Source organism: Asterias rubens, chromosome 21, assembly GCF_902459465.1.
Source record: "Asterias rubens chromosome 21, eAstRub1.3, whole genome shotgun sequence".
Taxonomy (NCBI): Eukaryota; Metazoa; Echinodermata; class Asteroidea; order Forcipulatida; family Asteriidae; genus Asterias; species Asterias rubens.
In genome coordinates, this window is record NC_047082.1 from 1,462,125 (window position 1) to 1,478,848 (window position 16,724).

The 16,724-nt window shown below is 36.9% G+C and overlaps 1 protein-coding gene across 7 annotated transcripts in view; it reads right to left on the reverse strand.

Moving 5' to 3' along the window:
* Window positions 1-15,865, reverse strand: part of LOC117304376 (myelin transcription factor 1-like) — a 60,682-nt gene extending 44,817 nt beyond the window's left edge. For 6 of the 7 annotated variants that reach the window (XM_033788786.1, XM_033788791.1, XM_033788790.1 and 3 more), the window contains exons 1-3: window positions 15,759-15,865; window positions 12,054-12,184; window positions 6,754-6,823 (exon numbers count right to left, since the gene is read on the reverse strand). In XM_033788786.1, coding sequence (XP_033644677.1) covers window positions 6,754-6,823; window positions 12,054-12,170 — 187 coding nt within the window. In that variant the 5' untranslated portion in view covers window positions 12,171-12,184; window positions 15,759-15,865. Of the gene's footprint in view, window positions 1-1,200; window positions 1,454-6,753; window positions 6,824-12,053; window positions 12,185-15,758 lie in introns of those variants that run through there. The other variant, XM_033788792.1, reaches the window with a different exon arrangement.
* Between the last annotated feature and the right edge of the window lie 859 nt (window positions 15,866-16,724).

The following is a 16,724-nucleotide window of genomic DNA, read 5'->3' on the forward strand; positions in this document are numbered from 1 at the left end:
GACTCATCCAGTTTCATCAAACCACTGTGGTTTTCTGATTTACTGTGCATTGCAAATCAACCACCAATCATCAATAATAAAAAAAAGAACGACCATCAAGAAAGCTATCACAACAACCAAGAACCCAAGTATATGATATTGTTAACAGTGCAACTCGTGGCAAACATTGGACGAGACAATAACCGACTAGCCGCCTCGTCTTCAGCTCCCCCGATACATAATTATTCAAATGAGCATGTTAAGTGGGGATTCAATGTTTGTCATCATCAGCACAGCCATTAGGTACCCCTGGCAGTGGTTGTTCATTCATATATGCGCACGTAGACGCAATCAAATAACTACCCATTATAACCCCAAATCGAGACACACACACACGCATGCATCCCTCCTTCCCCCCACTCAAACCATTCATATTCACTCCTCTATGCAACAATGGATTTATTAAAAAAAAAAAAAAAAAAAAAAAAAATGGGTCGATTGGAAACTACCATGTAGATTCTCCCTTCCCCGTCCCTCACCGTGCCTCGTTAGCTTTCCCCGAGTCCAACACCATTTTGCATGCAAACAACTCCATACAGCCAAAGAAAAAAAAAGTAGTTAACACAGTAGTAGCCATATTGGAAAAAAAAACTTGCCACAAACTCAAAACTCCATCCCCGTTCGGTGCCTTGCCGGCGACCGAACTGCCTAAAAATCGCCCCAGTTGTACCCCATGGTCTCACCCCACCCTGGTTAGTCTCTAAAGCCACTATTCCTACCCTTTTCTAAGTGTTTAAGAGACACATTTCTTTGAGATGTCAAGTGCAACTTTGTTCTGTAGTCATGCTCCTATCAAACATGGCTGCCTGGTTGTCAAACAGCCACAAAACACCTGCTACGAATCAACTCATAAATTCTGCCCATTAAAACAGTCTTAACTCCCCTAAACAAAAACTCCAAGTTGTTTTACATGTCTCCCCTGTTAACTGGAATGCTTTAGAGTTACAATTAATGCAGGTACTTTTACTCAAAACCCTCTAAAAAGCTACTGGTACTTTTACCCTACTCCGCAAACAACAGACAAAAAAGACACACACACGCCCATCAAGCATAGTTCACTTTTCCTACGCACAATAATCACACCGTGTGGACTTTAAAAAAAATTGTTGTCAACATCCTATGAACTTAACTTCAGGAGAAATATTATAATATTAACCCTACCTCCTTAATCTTCCGCTCTTGCCTCAACCACAGCAGAAATCAGCCAGAATATATTCCCTGAGCAACTCCACAGAAGTGAGGAGATACGAGATGTAACAATTTCTTTCTCCCCAAGAATGACAAATTCCCGAGTTAAGTTTCCAGTCCGCCGCGTTATACGTCAGCACTAGTGCTACTACGTGTACTGCTACGCCGTGCAGAGTGGCACTAGTATAATGTCTTTCCCATTGGCCAACTTTCATTGGCTTTTCTTTATGAGGCTGCAGGCCCACTCAACAAAGACGCGGCGCTGTTTACTATGCACAACATCTGCGTAATAATAAAACAACCCCATAGTCAAAGAATTGCTGAGATAATAAACTTAATAGGAATAACTGAGCCGGGACTACGGCATTGAGATTACAGGGGTGTCCCTACTGGTGGCAAGCGGGGAGGGGCAGATGGCATTATTTATACGTGACAATCCACGATTTAATTAAATTGCTCATTAGCATAATAATGGTAGGTATGACTGTAAGCAGACAAAAGTTGATGTCAGAAGTTCTTTTGTTGTTCTGGAGGACAAAGTGTTGTAGTTAAGATGGCTTTGTTCCGTCTTTCCTTTGTTGTTGGACCCAGTATACCGTAACCATCCAGGGAAAACTAAGCACGTTTAGAACTCATATTACTTCAACCTTTCTGACATGCTATTATTTCTGTGCAATTGGACGTGTCACATTTTTCTTGATGATATTTTATTAAGGGGAAAACTAATAATATGACGCATTAAAAGTATCAATAAAAAAAAAAAATAATTACATTTTAAATTAGCATCTGACCATTAGTCCGACTGGGAAGCATATTCATTGGATTCTTAATGAGCCTTAACCCTTTTCAGGCACCAATTTTGTTTTACTGATAAATTGATCATAATGGACACATTTATTGTCAACCCAGTTTTTTATTTTTCTTATTTGTGCTTACCAGCTTCATTCAATTCGACCCAGGCCAAGTGTAGGTTTTGCAAATTTTGCTTAGAGGTGAAGGAAAGAGAAGGTGAAATGAAGTTTGCGGCTGAGCAGGATGACTGACTAATGCGCCCGATTAGCGTGCGGCACCACATAACTTGGCCGATGCGTAAAAACATGATGCGTATAAATTTGTTTTCTTTCTTCACATAAACATCAAGAGAAATCCATAGAATGCTGAAGTGATTTTAAAACCAAGATAAACACCAAGTAAAAAACATTCCAAAGACCTTGTTTCAAATATTTTGGGTCCAGAAACCTGGGAAGAACCTCCAAGTACATAGGAGTGTCACTCTATACAGTCATCATCAAGGTCACAGCATGTACAGTTTTATAGAATTACTCATTTTCATATTAAGTGGATCTTAATACCTTGCTATATTTCACACCTGGGTCCTATTTCACCAAGCTGATGAGCAGAAATTAATTTGCTTCACGGAAAACTCGCAGGATACTGGTCTCCTATAAAAAGTTTTAGTTGGCATCTTGTTTATCATGCTAAGCAAGATTGTTCTGTGCTTACCGAATAAATGCGTGGGCATCTTGTTTATCATGCTAAGCAAGATTGTTCTGTGCTTAGCGAATAAATGCGTGTGCTTAAGACTCCATAGATCTGCTTACAATAAGCAAAAACAAATTAACGCTTACAGTTACAGAAAAATGCTTGTTTAACAATAAGTCTTCTTATAACACTGGGCAAGAAAAGCTGCCAAGAGAAAATTTATTCTGTGTTATAGGTAATTTACTACCATACAGCATTCTCCTGAAGACGAGCAGAGTATACTGTTTAAACGTCGAGACCAAGCCGGCTCTTTTCAGAGCCACCACTCCTTCAAAAGAGTTTACTGTTCATATTTATATTCATAGTAACTCTTAGAAACGAAAGAGTTTTATAGGACTATAGTTTCATTTTCATTTTTTTTTTAATCATCTAGAGATGAGGTGATCGAGGTGTCTCATCAAAAACCCAAGACCTTTGGACTTGTCCAGTCGTTTACTGGCCTGATGCCAAAAACATCGCCTTGCGTCTGTAGTCCAGAGTGTATGCCAAGTCCTGCATCAAAAACACTTCCAAAAAGCCTATGTACTGGTACATGATGTGTTTGGGGAAAACTTAATGTTTTGTTTGCTTTAAAAACAAAATAAAAGGTCCTTTATATTTATACTGGGATCGTCATTATAGGTACCTGCATTTTTAAATATTCTGTTTTTGAGTTTTTGTTTCACAACTTTATTATTGCTGGTCCCATAAAGTGTTTTAGCCTGCAAAGTTTAACTCAAAGTTTGATTAATTCGGGTTGAGCAAAGAAAAATCAAGTTTAAAATACCAGCGCTCTTTCAACTGTGCTATCTGGCCCTATGTTAGTGGTTTCCCTATTTTGTTTAATTTTTTCGAACATGGCAAGTTAAATTCAGCAGTCAAACAATTTTTTGGGGGGATTCTACAAAACAAAGTAGTCGGTTCTTAAAAGTACATAGATGACAACAATGCAAGACCATTATGAATGCGCGCACAAACACGTCTTGAAATCATTTATAAGACACGCTTACATGTATGTTTATAACACACATTTTTTCCTGCCATAAAGTAAACACAAAAGCGTGCTTACCCAGTACACAGCTTGATCATGTCTACGAAATTGCGCCATGATCTGGGTTAAGACAATTAAGCATAAGTCCCTGGATTGATCGTAAGCCTTGAGACACTGAGCTCATTGATACATGACGTGTACGTAGAACACAATTTAAAATAAAAGGGGCAAACAGAACCTTGAGACAAGCACACAGATGTGTTTTTTGTCATTTGACAATGTTTCCACAAACAGGCCTGTATACGTATATGCTTCGTTTTTGAAAGGGCACCAAGGCATTTTCTCCTTGGTAAAAGGCACCATGTGAGGAATGTGTAAATTTCTACGGGAGCATTTCCAGGGCACCATGGAGGCGTCAACCGTGCATTTTTTAAGAGAGACATTTTTTCATTTGAATAACTGTTCAGGTAGCAGTCTTTTATTTATCAGAATAAGATCTTTTTCGCTGATTTCATCTATGTAAGATATCACAGGGCTCGAGTTACAGGCCCAAGGCCGGTAATTTCAGTAGGGGCCAGTAAACTTAACAAAGACAAGTCGGGTTATTTTTGGCTTTCAAAATAACCTACAGACCCCACAGCAATTGCCTTGGTGCCCTGTGCTTTTGCTGTGGTGCCCTGTGCAAAGTTCCAATTGATACAAACTTAGGCCGTGTCCGAAACGACGACTTCGGCTACAGCTACGTCTAGATCAGCGCGTCTACCAGTGTTGAAGGATAGCAGACGCGCGCGATCTAGCCGTAGCTGTAGCCGAAGTCGCCGTTTCGGACACAGCCTTACATTCCTTAAATGAAAGTGCCCCTAACCAATGGAAAATTGCTGTGCCCCTCCAAGAGTGACGTTCAAGACCTGAGGTATACATATATGGAGCTGGCATCCCATGAAAAAGATGCCAGAAATCTATCAGAGCATTGTTCATCTTAGAATGGATTGTTGTCCCTTCCTCTTCCTTCCTCCACATCCCGTACCTGTCCTGTACCCTTTTGTCTATTCCCCGCTCCTCTAGTTACCCTGTATTTAAGTTACCTTTTTTTGAAGTCTTATTATCCTTTGTTTTACTTGTATGTATTTGTTTTTGACACTGGCCGAATAAATAATAATAATAATAATAATAATTATTATTTAGGTTGAATCTACATGTAGGCATACCCCTTTTTACAAGCAAAAACGTGTTCTAAAACCTATTTCCTTCCCCGTTATGTCAGAAATGAAATTGGTTCTTTGGAATTATCAGACTGATGGGAATTCTTGCAAGGTAAACACAAATTGGGAATCTCTAGAGACTTTGAGAATAGCAGCCCCACTTTTGTATTCAATTTAGAATAAAGGAAAACCAAATCTTAAGAAATTCATCAGTCAAGGCTAAAGGTAATTGTGTCAGGTACTTCTATCTTGGTTTGTTTCTAAACTACCTTTTTTCTGTTTTTGATGGGGCTCTTTAGGGGTGTGGTTGGGGGATGGACATCAAGGCCACTGTGTTGCCCTGGTCTTGACCTACATAGACAGATATAGGTGCCCCTTTAAAAGTTTCCCATGTTGTAAAGTGAAAAGAGCATAAACGCCCTCTCACGGATGAAATTTCAAGCCTGTGTGATGAGAAACATAACTAATATAATCTGTGGCCACATGACAATCTGTCATCAGTAACATGTTTTATTTCATCAGTGGCCGCTCTTTCATCAGCAAATCAGAGTTGTGGAGAGCAAGTGACTTTTGCCATTTTCCTCCAAATAGAATTTGGCAAGTGGCGAGAATTGGTTTTGGGGATTTACTGCCGAGCATACAGTACGCTATCTGTGTACAAGTTGTGCAGGCAGACTACAATACAAAGGTGAGCCGCGCTGCACAGTGGCGTACCGATGAATGTGTAGCTATATTACCAAGCACGATGAGACTGAGTACAGGGACAAAATTATTTGATGATTTTGACGATAAGGTCAACCTGTCAAGGCTAAACTATTCTGCTTATAATTTTTTAATGAAATCATCAAGCGCGCGGGGCTGTGTGCACGTTTAAAGATTCAAAGAAACCTGTTTTGATTTCACTAGATCTTTAGTCTTCACCTGAAATGCTGAAGGCAGTAACCTGTACATCGTTATTCGTTATTAAATCAGTTCTTGCTTTTTAATTTGGCTTCAAATAAGTCTTTTTATTTGATTCGATTTTCAAAAAGGAAGCTGTGAAATTGATTCATAATCTTTGTATTCCAGTCCTGCAGATATGACACACACTTGCAAAACCAGCCAGTAAAAATTTCATGAAATACTTACTTTTCTGTTCAGTTTTTCTTTGTTAAGGGCAAGGCGTTTTTCTGAGGTTATGTAAATTTCTTTAAAATATTTCAAAGGGCATGGAGGCAATGACCTGGGGCATGGGGGTAATAACCAATGGCATGGAGGCAATGACCAGGGGGCATATAGGGGCAATGACCAGGGGGCATATAGGGGCAATAACCAATGGCATGGAGGCAATGACCAGGGGGCATATAGGGGCAATGACCAATGGCATGGAGGCAATGACCAGGGGGCATATAGGGGCAATGACCAATGGCATGGAGGCAATGACCAGGGGGCATATAGGGGCAATGACCAAGGGCATGGAGGCAATGACCAGGGGGCATATAGGGGCAATGACCAAGGGCATGGAGGCAATGACCAGGGGGCATATAGGGGCAATAACCAATGGCATGGAGGCAATGACCAGGGGGCATATAGGGGCAATGACCAAGGGCATGGAGGCAATGACCTTGGGCATGGGAGCAATGACCAAGGGCATGGAGGCAAGTTTACTGTCCACAGCAACATAATTTTAGGAAAATATTTTAAAAATTTGTCATTTGTAGAATACAGGAATCAAAACATCAGTTGACAATATGCATCAACTTTAAGAGTAAACAAAACACAAGAAATATAACATTAAATGCATTTTTTTTAATGGCAAGGAGGTATATTTACCTGTGTTTTCGTTAGTTAAGCTGTTGGTTTGTTTTCTGGACTGTCGACCCTCTGTGTGATCATCCGCTGTCTGCAAAGAGAGAGAGAGAAAGACAAATCGTTTATTCCAACAATGTATGCTCTAAAAAAATTGCTGTAAGGGCAAGCAGTTTTTTCTTAGTTAAGGACGTGTCTATTTAAGGGCAGGGAGTTTTTCCTCATTATAAGGGACTGGGGCATGGCAGGTTTTTCTTAACGAAGTGCACCATTATAAGGGCACACTGTTTCGGGTGAGGGCACCTCTAAGGGCAAGGCAGGTTTTTCTTAGTGGAGAGCACTTTTATATGAGGGAAATTTAACTCGGTCGGGAACTACAAAAGGTACAAGTTACTTGGTTTTAACGAAGATGATTTTCTCTCTTTAGTAATTGTAACCAAATACACGTCAGAAACATTAACAGTTGTAGACAAAAAGAACCATAGAGATTTTACCAAAATATAAAAAGAGCCTTGCAAAGTCCATGCCGAGAAAGTTAAACAAAATTACCACTGTCTTCAACTTCTTGTATAAGAAAGAAATTGCAAACAAAGAAGTTATCAATCAAATTATCACCACATTCTCCAGTAGGCACCTGTCAACAAAAATCTAACATCTTAAGTGTCCATAAAGTAACAAGCCACTAAATCACTTTAAGTACATTCAGCAAATAACTGCCTGAGTAAACATTGCAGTTTACAGCATGGAGGAAGATCCCTCTTCCATGATTGCAGCCACAAATTAAAAAAGGTCAGCCACAAAGAATCCCAATAACCATCTCCACCATCAACTTTCTTGCACAACAACTTTGCCTTCATTAATTTGCAAACAAAGAAAGTTTTCCCCAAAGCCAGGACCTGGTGAGACCATTAGTAAATTGAAACCCATAGCACCTGTGCTGGGGGTGAAAACCACATTATGAATATGCATGAGGTCTTACTTAGAGGCTTAAGGCTCACTCCTCACCAATCAGACAATTCAATGAGGCAATTTTGCAACAACAAAGGTCACACCAAACTTCATTCATAAATTCATGCGGAAAGTGGCTGTTCTTTCTGCAGAGGGGGCTACAAGTCAAAGTATAGGGCCTACTAACTTTACAACTAATGTAATAAGTATAAGTTGTAGTGGTCACTATAAGACTAACCAAGTACGAAATGCCAGTAAACTTTTACAAAGACATTTTACCAAAAGCATACACCTGTACACTAACTTTCACTTAGATTTCTACCCGACTTTGTTAAGATAAGACAACCACAATTTTCTGTCTGAAAACTGTTTAAACATGGTACAAAAAAATCCAACACAAAGCACTGAGAAACAAAACTTTGACCAATCCGATCATGTGTCAATACACCAATACAATCTTTGAGTAGCCCCCTGGAAAAAGAACAGCTACCCAAGCTAATCTGGACTCAATGAACCAGTGATGAAAATAGAAAACCCCAGCACATGTTGCCCATGCCCATCCATGGCCTGTGCACAACTTACTACTACCTACACAAAGAAACTTTCGGACAATATGCAAACTTTCCTGGCGTAGACAAAGGAAATCTTGGCAACATCTGGCATGCGTGTGAAATCGGTTCATGACCAGATAGGTCCCCTGTGATTAAACTTCCACTATACCTTCTGTTGCAGTACAGAGTACAGTTAAGGAGAGTATCAACTTTAACACTACAAATTCAACTTAGTGTAATAAGGCAGACAGGAGCAAACTTTTCATACAGTGTTGGACAACTGAGTAAACAGCGAATGTGTACACTGTACTTGTATTATACCCCCAACAAGATAATTACCTCACACTACAGACAAGCTTTGCTTTTGGGAGACCCCCCCCCCCCCCACCACTTAATTAATCAACCTCCATTATTTATCCAGTGTATGTCAGAGGTGCAATTTTGAAATTGCAAGAGGAAATGCCCAAATAGACTTAATTTTGTAGAAGGGCATCAGCTTACTAGATATGCATGACTGAAATGTTTTTATATTCATCAAATTAAAAATATTGCTTAACGCAAAGATGTAATTTAATTAAAAGACATACATTTGGGTTTTTTATGTTTTTTTTATATCTAGTAGTTTGAAAAATATTTTTAAAATAAACACCAAAGTATTTGCACTTTAATTATCAACTTTTTCATGGTGATTAGACAGAATTAAAAATTGTTTTTGAAGAACTGGACAAATCTGTGAATTTCTTTGGGACATTCAGAATAAGTATCTGGTGTAGTAAAAAAAATAATCGCACAAGAACTTTAGTGATCAACTTGCGCATGATGAGTAGACGTAATTAGAAAACACCTAAAGATCACATCCATTTTCAAGAACTTGACATATCTGTGCATTTCCTCGGAACACTCAGAACTTCCATGAGAATTAATTTGAGCAGGGAATTACTTTTAATGTCAACAGTGTGTCGTACCGATGACAAGGTTTTCATTTCAATTCTATAATAGAATTGCCTTACACAAGCCCGTCGATAATCACACTAAAAAAATGCACCATATGTCTCCAGTTCTATTATTGCAAAACTTGCAAACTGTGTATGCCTACATGCACTGCATTGATAATTCACTTTTTGTCCGTGTTTGGGATTCGCAAGTTTTTTCTTTTGATATTCACGGTATTCACACAAAACATTATGAAACAACACAGATGGTTTGGGAATAATATCGCCAGCTCGATCAATAATCAACTTTGTAAAAGAAGATGACAGTGGAGATATGGACCGTACGATTTCCTGACGGGGAGGTTTGTTTTCATGTTTTGTGAAAGGTGTTTGCTGACAGTTATGCATTTTGGGAAGGCCTGACCAGGGTGAGGAGTAGGGGCATGGAGGTAATTGACTCTGCCGTAAGTTCAAGGATAACAAGGTCTCTGTATCATCATTAATACTGTGCGTACTGTCCGTATGGAGATGTACCGATGAACATTGATGCCATTCGACTTCCAGAAATTAAAGTTATAGTCTTCGCTTCCGTGTACACCACAACTTTTTGATATCTTTAATTTTCATTGTTTTGCTGAAGAACCATCGACTACTTTTCATTAGCCCCTGGCATGAATGAATTAGTATTATTTTTGTATAATTCTTTTAGCTTCAGATTCAGATTTCTGTTCGTAATCATAATGTAAGTGAGTGCGAAGAAAATACAAATTATGCATTCAAACTAAAATGAAATTATCAATTTGAAGTATACAGGCTGTAAGTGAGCCTCGAGGGATACAATTGACACAGACGCCATGGAGTCTTGGCCTTGATTTACCTCCAAAATATTCTCAAAGTGGTGTCATTTAGCCTAAATTAAAGTTACCCGGTCCCTTTGTGAACAAATTTCAAGCCCTGGAATCTCAATCGGTTAATTCCTAAATACAGTTGTTAAAAATTCAAATCTTCAGACCATTTCCTTTTGGCCTGACCCTTAGGATAAATCCTTGTACCCATCGTCTCATCCCCCTAGTAAGATGTTCCATTGTCAAGCCTAGCTGAGTGGAGCCAGGGATTGAAGGACGCCAGTAGACAGTGCAATTTCCTGTACGCACACACTGAGTAGGTCTGGCCACACAGCCAGTAGATTAAGAACAAAAGCCGACTACAAATTGCTGGAGATTCAGGGCTTTGTTGTTGAGTAAGACATGGTGATGGAGCCATTTGGTGCACGGCTGCGCATCGCTTACTCAAACAATGCAGCTCTAATTACATGCAGAATTTAATTAACTTTGTGTACGCATAAGGCGCCTTTCAAGTTCTTGTTTTTTCTTATAGTATATTATGTGCGTCAATGTTGTATGGAAAGGAGATGCCATATTCCACGTCTAATTCTAATTAATTACACAACTACAATCAAATTTGTGACAGTTTCATAAAATATGGTAGGAATGTTAAGTTTTCCAGGGAGGAAAAAAAACTAACTTTGTAAGATGTTTTGTCCTCCTTCGTTATAAACATTGTTTGTTTGTCTGTTTTGTTTCTTCAGTGTGCTTCTAACTTTCATTTAGAAGGTTCTGGGAAAAAGTATTTCCCACATAACATATTATTGCAGTGAAAACAAAAAGAATAAACAAAATCTTCTCTCCAAGAAAGACACTTTCAAATCAGAAAAACATTTCCACTGTTTTTCCATTCTGGTAAATTATTGTAATGACTTTAAAATTGATATAAGTTAATTTAAATTAAATTCGAAGGGTCATAAAATAACAAAATGTAACTTAGAAGAATGCAAAATCTGGAAAGAATTATGTAAAGACTATGAGTTTTCAAAAAAAAAACAGCGAGAGATAAAACCTAACTGATGAAACACAAAAAAATGCATCATCAATAGTTGGCAATATAAAAACACATTACTTATGTGCAATAACAAGTAACATCCTCAACAAAAGATTTTGTGTTCAGTCAAAATTAATATCTCATTCAATGAACCTCCATTACAGATTGATTTTGTTTTGTTCCAATCAACGTAACCTTGAACAACAATACGCTTTCATAAATCCAATTAAACTTTAATATCTTCCAACAAACCGTCTTTTTTATTTATGTGAGCTTTCATCTACATGCATAATACATTTACAATCACTAAAGACTATCACCAAAGCAGGCTGAGTGCCCTAACTATTTCTCACCAACAGAGGGGGCTATTTACTTTAGCTGAATTCAGGAAATATCAGACATGGGCCCAATTCTTTGTAATAAAAAATTGACCTGAAAGACAAGTGGCCTAAGTTAATTTATTATAGAAACTCAGGAAGGATTGCTACTTCAATATGATTGAAGATCCCTCAGAAACCAATTCATCAAAGTGTAGCCTGATACTTTTCCTACATACACTTTGGATCCTGTCCAGTCAGCAACATGACTAACCAATTTTTCCAATAACCAATCTCAAATTGATCGGATAATTCTCTTAAATTTTTTTAACCTTTTGCTAATTTTTTCCTAATAAAAATATGGAAACCAACAGGGTAAATCGGTTACAAGAGTACAACCATATTAACATATAAGGTTTGTAACAATTTCCAACCCAGCGTACAATGTAGTATTCAAAAACAAATAGCATACAGAACATATGAAGTAATACAAAATAAAACACACAAATAAACAAAAGTTTGAAAAAAAAGCAAGTATTTTCAGGTAAATTGAGTGAATCTGCATATTACTCGATGACAAATATACTAATATAACAAGTTCATTACATGTACATGTAGCTTATTATTTTCAGATACAATTCTCTTGCAGTAGGGAACATAAAATTGTATTTATTTATGTTGTTTGTTTGTAATATTACCTTTCGGTGGATAACTGGACTGTTTGACTTGGACCGTAGACTCCGTCGTGGGGAATTATTTATGTCTAAGCCCTCAAGGTGTCGACTACGAGGCCGTGTGTTTTCCTCTCCATTCATGATTGAACTGTGACCTTTAAAATAAAAAACTACAAACAATTAGATTTTATATTTACCACTACTTTAAAACAGTTTTGAAAGTTACAATAACCTTAAACTTAAATCCTTTATACAGGTTAAAATTGATAAAACCCAGCCCCCATGTTGTAAAGAACACGTGGGTCTAACTTGTTTGCAGTTCAATTTTTAGATTACATATTTTGTACATCTATAAGTATAAATAGAATTAAAACAATTGCAGTTCAGGCATGATGAACCTGTTGTAAATTGATTGATTGATCCCATACAGCTAAAAAATACACCATTACAACTTTGTGAGTGTAAGCAAGAGTACTTTTGTATGGTGCTAACTGGTAATAAATTTTGTGTTACATGGCTAAACATGTCTTCTTAACGTTTGACATAAATAAACGTTCATTAGGCAGAGCTGAACATTAAATCGTTGAGATTCAAACCGCCTCAAGTAACCGGGTTAGCTTGGTGGTCTTGTGGCAAGACTATACTTTTTCAATTAAAGGTTATGGGTTCAAGTCTCTCTCGAGTGATTAGCCATGGATTTTTTTAACACAGGACTCGGGGAAAGTACTGAATATACAGTGCACAATACACATTGGTCTAGGGGCAAAAAAACCCCAATAGTGTTAAAGTTGTGTTTCAATGAACAAACAACAAGTCTTACTGATAATCAAGAGTTAAGGAAACAAAGACATGAAGTTATGCCATCACTTTCATCGCTGTATCCCAGACAATGTAGAGGGTCTATCCTGTCTTCCATGTAAAAACAAGGAAACACAAAATCTCCAACTTTAAATCTGTCTTATAAGCCTTCCAACAATGTGTACATGTGCAAAGGAGCACATCATTCATGTACCGTACATACATTGTACACTGTACCATTCAATGGGCACCCTTCTCAACATACAGTATGTATACTACGTTTATAGTATGCACAGTGCACACAAGGTTAAAAGGCATCCCACAACTATGCAGACTAGCAAAATTGAATTTATTCACTTTCTATTTACATACTCCAAATTCCAAAAATACTATAGTTTGATGTTTATTTGATTTGCATAAATAACTTTTGATGTAGTGTGGTAGTCGGTGCCAAGTTTTCTGCACAGTGTGATCTGCATTGCATGTCGTGCATTTAGAACAATAAAAAAAAGTAAGTTTTGAAATTTCGTGTTCCACTTACAGACATTGGCTCTCAACAAAAACGTGACAACAAAAACAAAAACTAAACTACAAGAACGACGCTTCAGTCTATGAATATTACATAGTTTTAGTCTAAATACGGTCTAAATTATTGCTGGTGATAACTTTTGTATGAAATGAGGATCATAACTTTGTAAATCTAAAAACTCTTCAAAAGTGTTTTAAAACTGAAAATGCAATACAAACAAGATTAATCGAGTTAGAAAAAAAAGTACAACGTACGAGTTCAGCCAATGTAAACATGTAGTTAGACTACAAACTATGTGATGTAATATTTCATAATTGTTTTCAGCAGTTTATTTTAACTACTGCATAATTCTCATGCAAGCGTGCAAGTTCATTAAAAAAAAATGATTTGAAGACTTCACAAAAAGTCTCCACAGACTCCTGTACTTTGATATCATTTACAACATTTTGATAAAAAAGCTCACTAGATTTCATCAAACCTCTTCTTCATATATTTATTTATTTTTCTTTTACACATTATTACTGGTCGGACACATCTCCCTGTTTTAAAACTTACATTTTATTTCCTGATACGATTGAGTTTAACAGAGTCATTCTTTGTAACAACAAGGTCGTGTGGACAGTGCAAGAAAAAGAATACAACAGTTAATCCACCATTCTCAGTGGACAACTAACTTCCTGGTATACACACTGGTACGTAATAATCAGAGAAATGTATATTGTCTATAATTCCATTTAATCAGCAAGGTTACAAAGGGATCCATCAACCTCCGATGCCATTGCATAAAATAAATCTTGATTCATGGTTAAAAAGTTTTAACGTAGACAAATATATCTATAACGAAAAGAGAAATCTAATCATTATGGATGACTGTTTAGTTTGTATACGAACAAAAGAGGGGAAAAAACCTTGATTTTATTGGCATGGTTACAAGTTTGACTTTGCTTAAAAAGTAAAAGTCAGATAAGATTATATTTTTAGTGATTGTATGAACAACTTGGCTGATACCCTCTTGCTGTGTTTATGAAGGGTACGCATTTCTATCTTCATGTCGCAGCTAAAGAAAACATTTTTCAAGTTAAATTTGTTCAAGTTACGATTGTCTATCCCTGATACATTTGAGTTTTCTTAAACTTTGAAGATCTTTTTTTTTTAAATATTACTCAGCACAGAAATCTCACCTGTCACTGTTCTGTTATTATTAACAACCCACGTGAGTTCTTAAAATTGTAAGTTTTCTGGTAGATTATGTTTTGCGTATCACATTGAGCAGCTGGTCGCAAGACAAAACATTTTTTTGAAAAGTGCCAACAAACCATTTTTGTCCACAATGGTTTTGAAGTGCTCTTTGTTCATAACATGTAAGTTCTTTTGAAAAGGCAACTGACCCCCCCCCCCACAACAAAAATTTAGTGTTGGTTTGTGGCTTTATAGAACGCCAGGTGTTCTCAATAACAATAGCATTTCATTGATAAAACTGGGGTTGCTGGCCATGTACACAGTGTTGCCATACATACAAAGAAGTCAACAATATGAAAGCAAATGCTTGAACGTTTAGCTTTAGTCAAATTGGTTTGAAAATAAGAACCTATAAAACGTGCGCCAGCACATCCCCAAAAACAAGAAGTTGTTTAGAATGTTAGTGCTGTAGTAGTAGGCACTGACCATATTAAATTGCATGGTTTCTGCCCCCATGGTACAACAAGGCAAACTGGACAAACAAATTCACAACATTCTTACAGGGATAAAGAAAAAAGTTTTGGCAATTATTAAGAGGGATGCAACATTTTACCCACATAAATATTAGTTCAATGCATTGCTAAAATATTTAAAACATATAGACAGTGCTGTTAAGTGGATATTTGTGATATATGTGACAATGCAAAGTTAAAATAGTACATTGCTTTACTAATTATTCAAACCGTTTAACACATTCCAAATGTTGGAACACCCCTAATGCGTTAATGGTTTGGTCTAAACTGTCCAACATGTTTTAGCTATTGACAACAGAACTCAACGGTAAAAAAAAATAAGGGCGACCAAACAACCCAAAGTTTGCCACGAACGAAAAGTTTGTAAATTACTAAAATGTGAACAAACTAATATACATAAATAACGTATGATTCACAGGCAATACAAATATGGTAATAATATGCCGTCAAACAAAACTGAAAGTGAATTGTTTCCTTTTTTAAAAAGTGAAGTTCGAGGCAAGTTACGACACACCACACACTGGGCACCGCCAACTTTTCTGCCACATGACCTATACTAAAACTAAAATCTCACACAAACTTCCCCACACGCGTTCGTGTACTTCAACGTTCAAACTCCAAAAATATAACCCCAAAATCCATGAGAAGTTACAAAAAGTTACTGTATTTGACAACAACAGCACAACTTACCCTTACAGCACGGTCAATTTACGTAATCCAGGTTTTTAGAGCGAAATTTTCAACGTAAGGAAGCCAAGTCGTGTAACTCCTCGTGTAATCATCTGCATGCTGGTTGACCTTCGCGCTATGAGTCGAGTTTGTACACACAGAGCACAATGATACACACTGCAGAAACTTTTCTGTACTCTCTCGCACACAAAACGTATCCCATAATTGGAAGTTTACTGCGCACGCTCACACCAATTAAACTCAAACTTCTTTGTGGAGACTTCGCAAGTCTGTTGTTGCGGGTAGCGGTAGAAACTGAAACTTTTTTCGAACTTTGGAATTTGGTTCAATTATTATTTATTTGTGTGTAGGTATTTTTTTTTTAGTTTCAACATTGGAAAGGCCTTTGTCATAAGAATGTGAGTGAAACAGGAAGAAACTTTAAAATAAACCTAACATTCTTCAAGGAAATAATTATGTGAATTTTTTTTTTGGGGGTAAACAAAAACAAGGATTCCTAAACCTTGAACATTAAAATAATTTAAAACCCAGAAAAAGTCTAATATCTAGGTACCACAAATGTTTATTTATTTTTTGCAACGACAAACAAATGTGTTTTTTTTACTTCAAGTTTTATTATAAATAAAATAAAGTTTTTTATTAATTGCTACAATAACATAATGTTATTGTGTCCAACTAAAAAGTCGAGAAACAATCACATTTAATCCATTTATATATCTTTTCATTTTACTTATTTTGTGTCTGTTTATTTATTTATTTTATTTGTTTACTTTATATAATTTTGATTAATTAATTCATTTATTAATTAATTGTTAATAGTAAGAAATTCCTCCTGATACAAAGTATAAAGCTTTCGATTTGTGGTCCTCCCTAAACCACTTCAAAGCCTTGGGTCCCTTTGTTAAGAATTCCCAATTTCCCTCAATTGTTCCCTTTGTTAACGGGCCGCAATGTTAGATTTTGAGG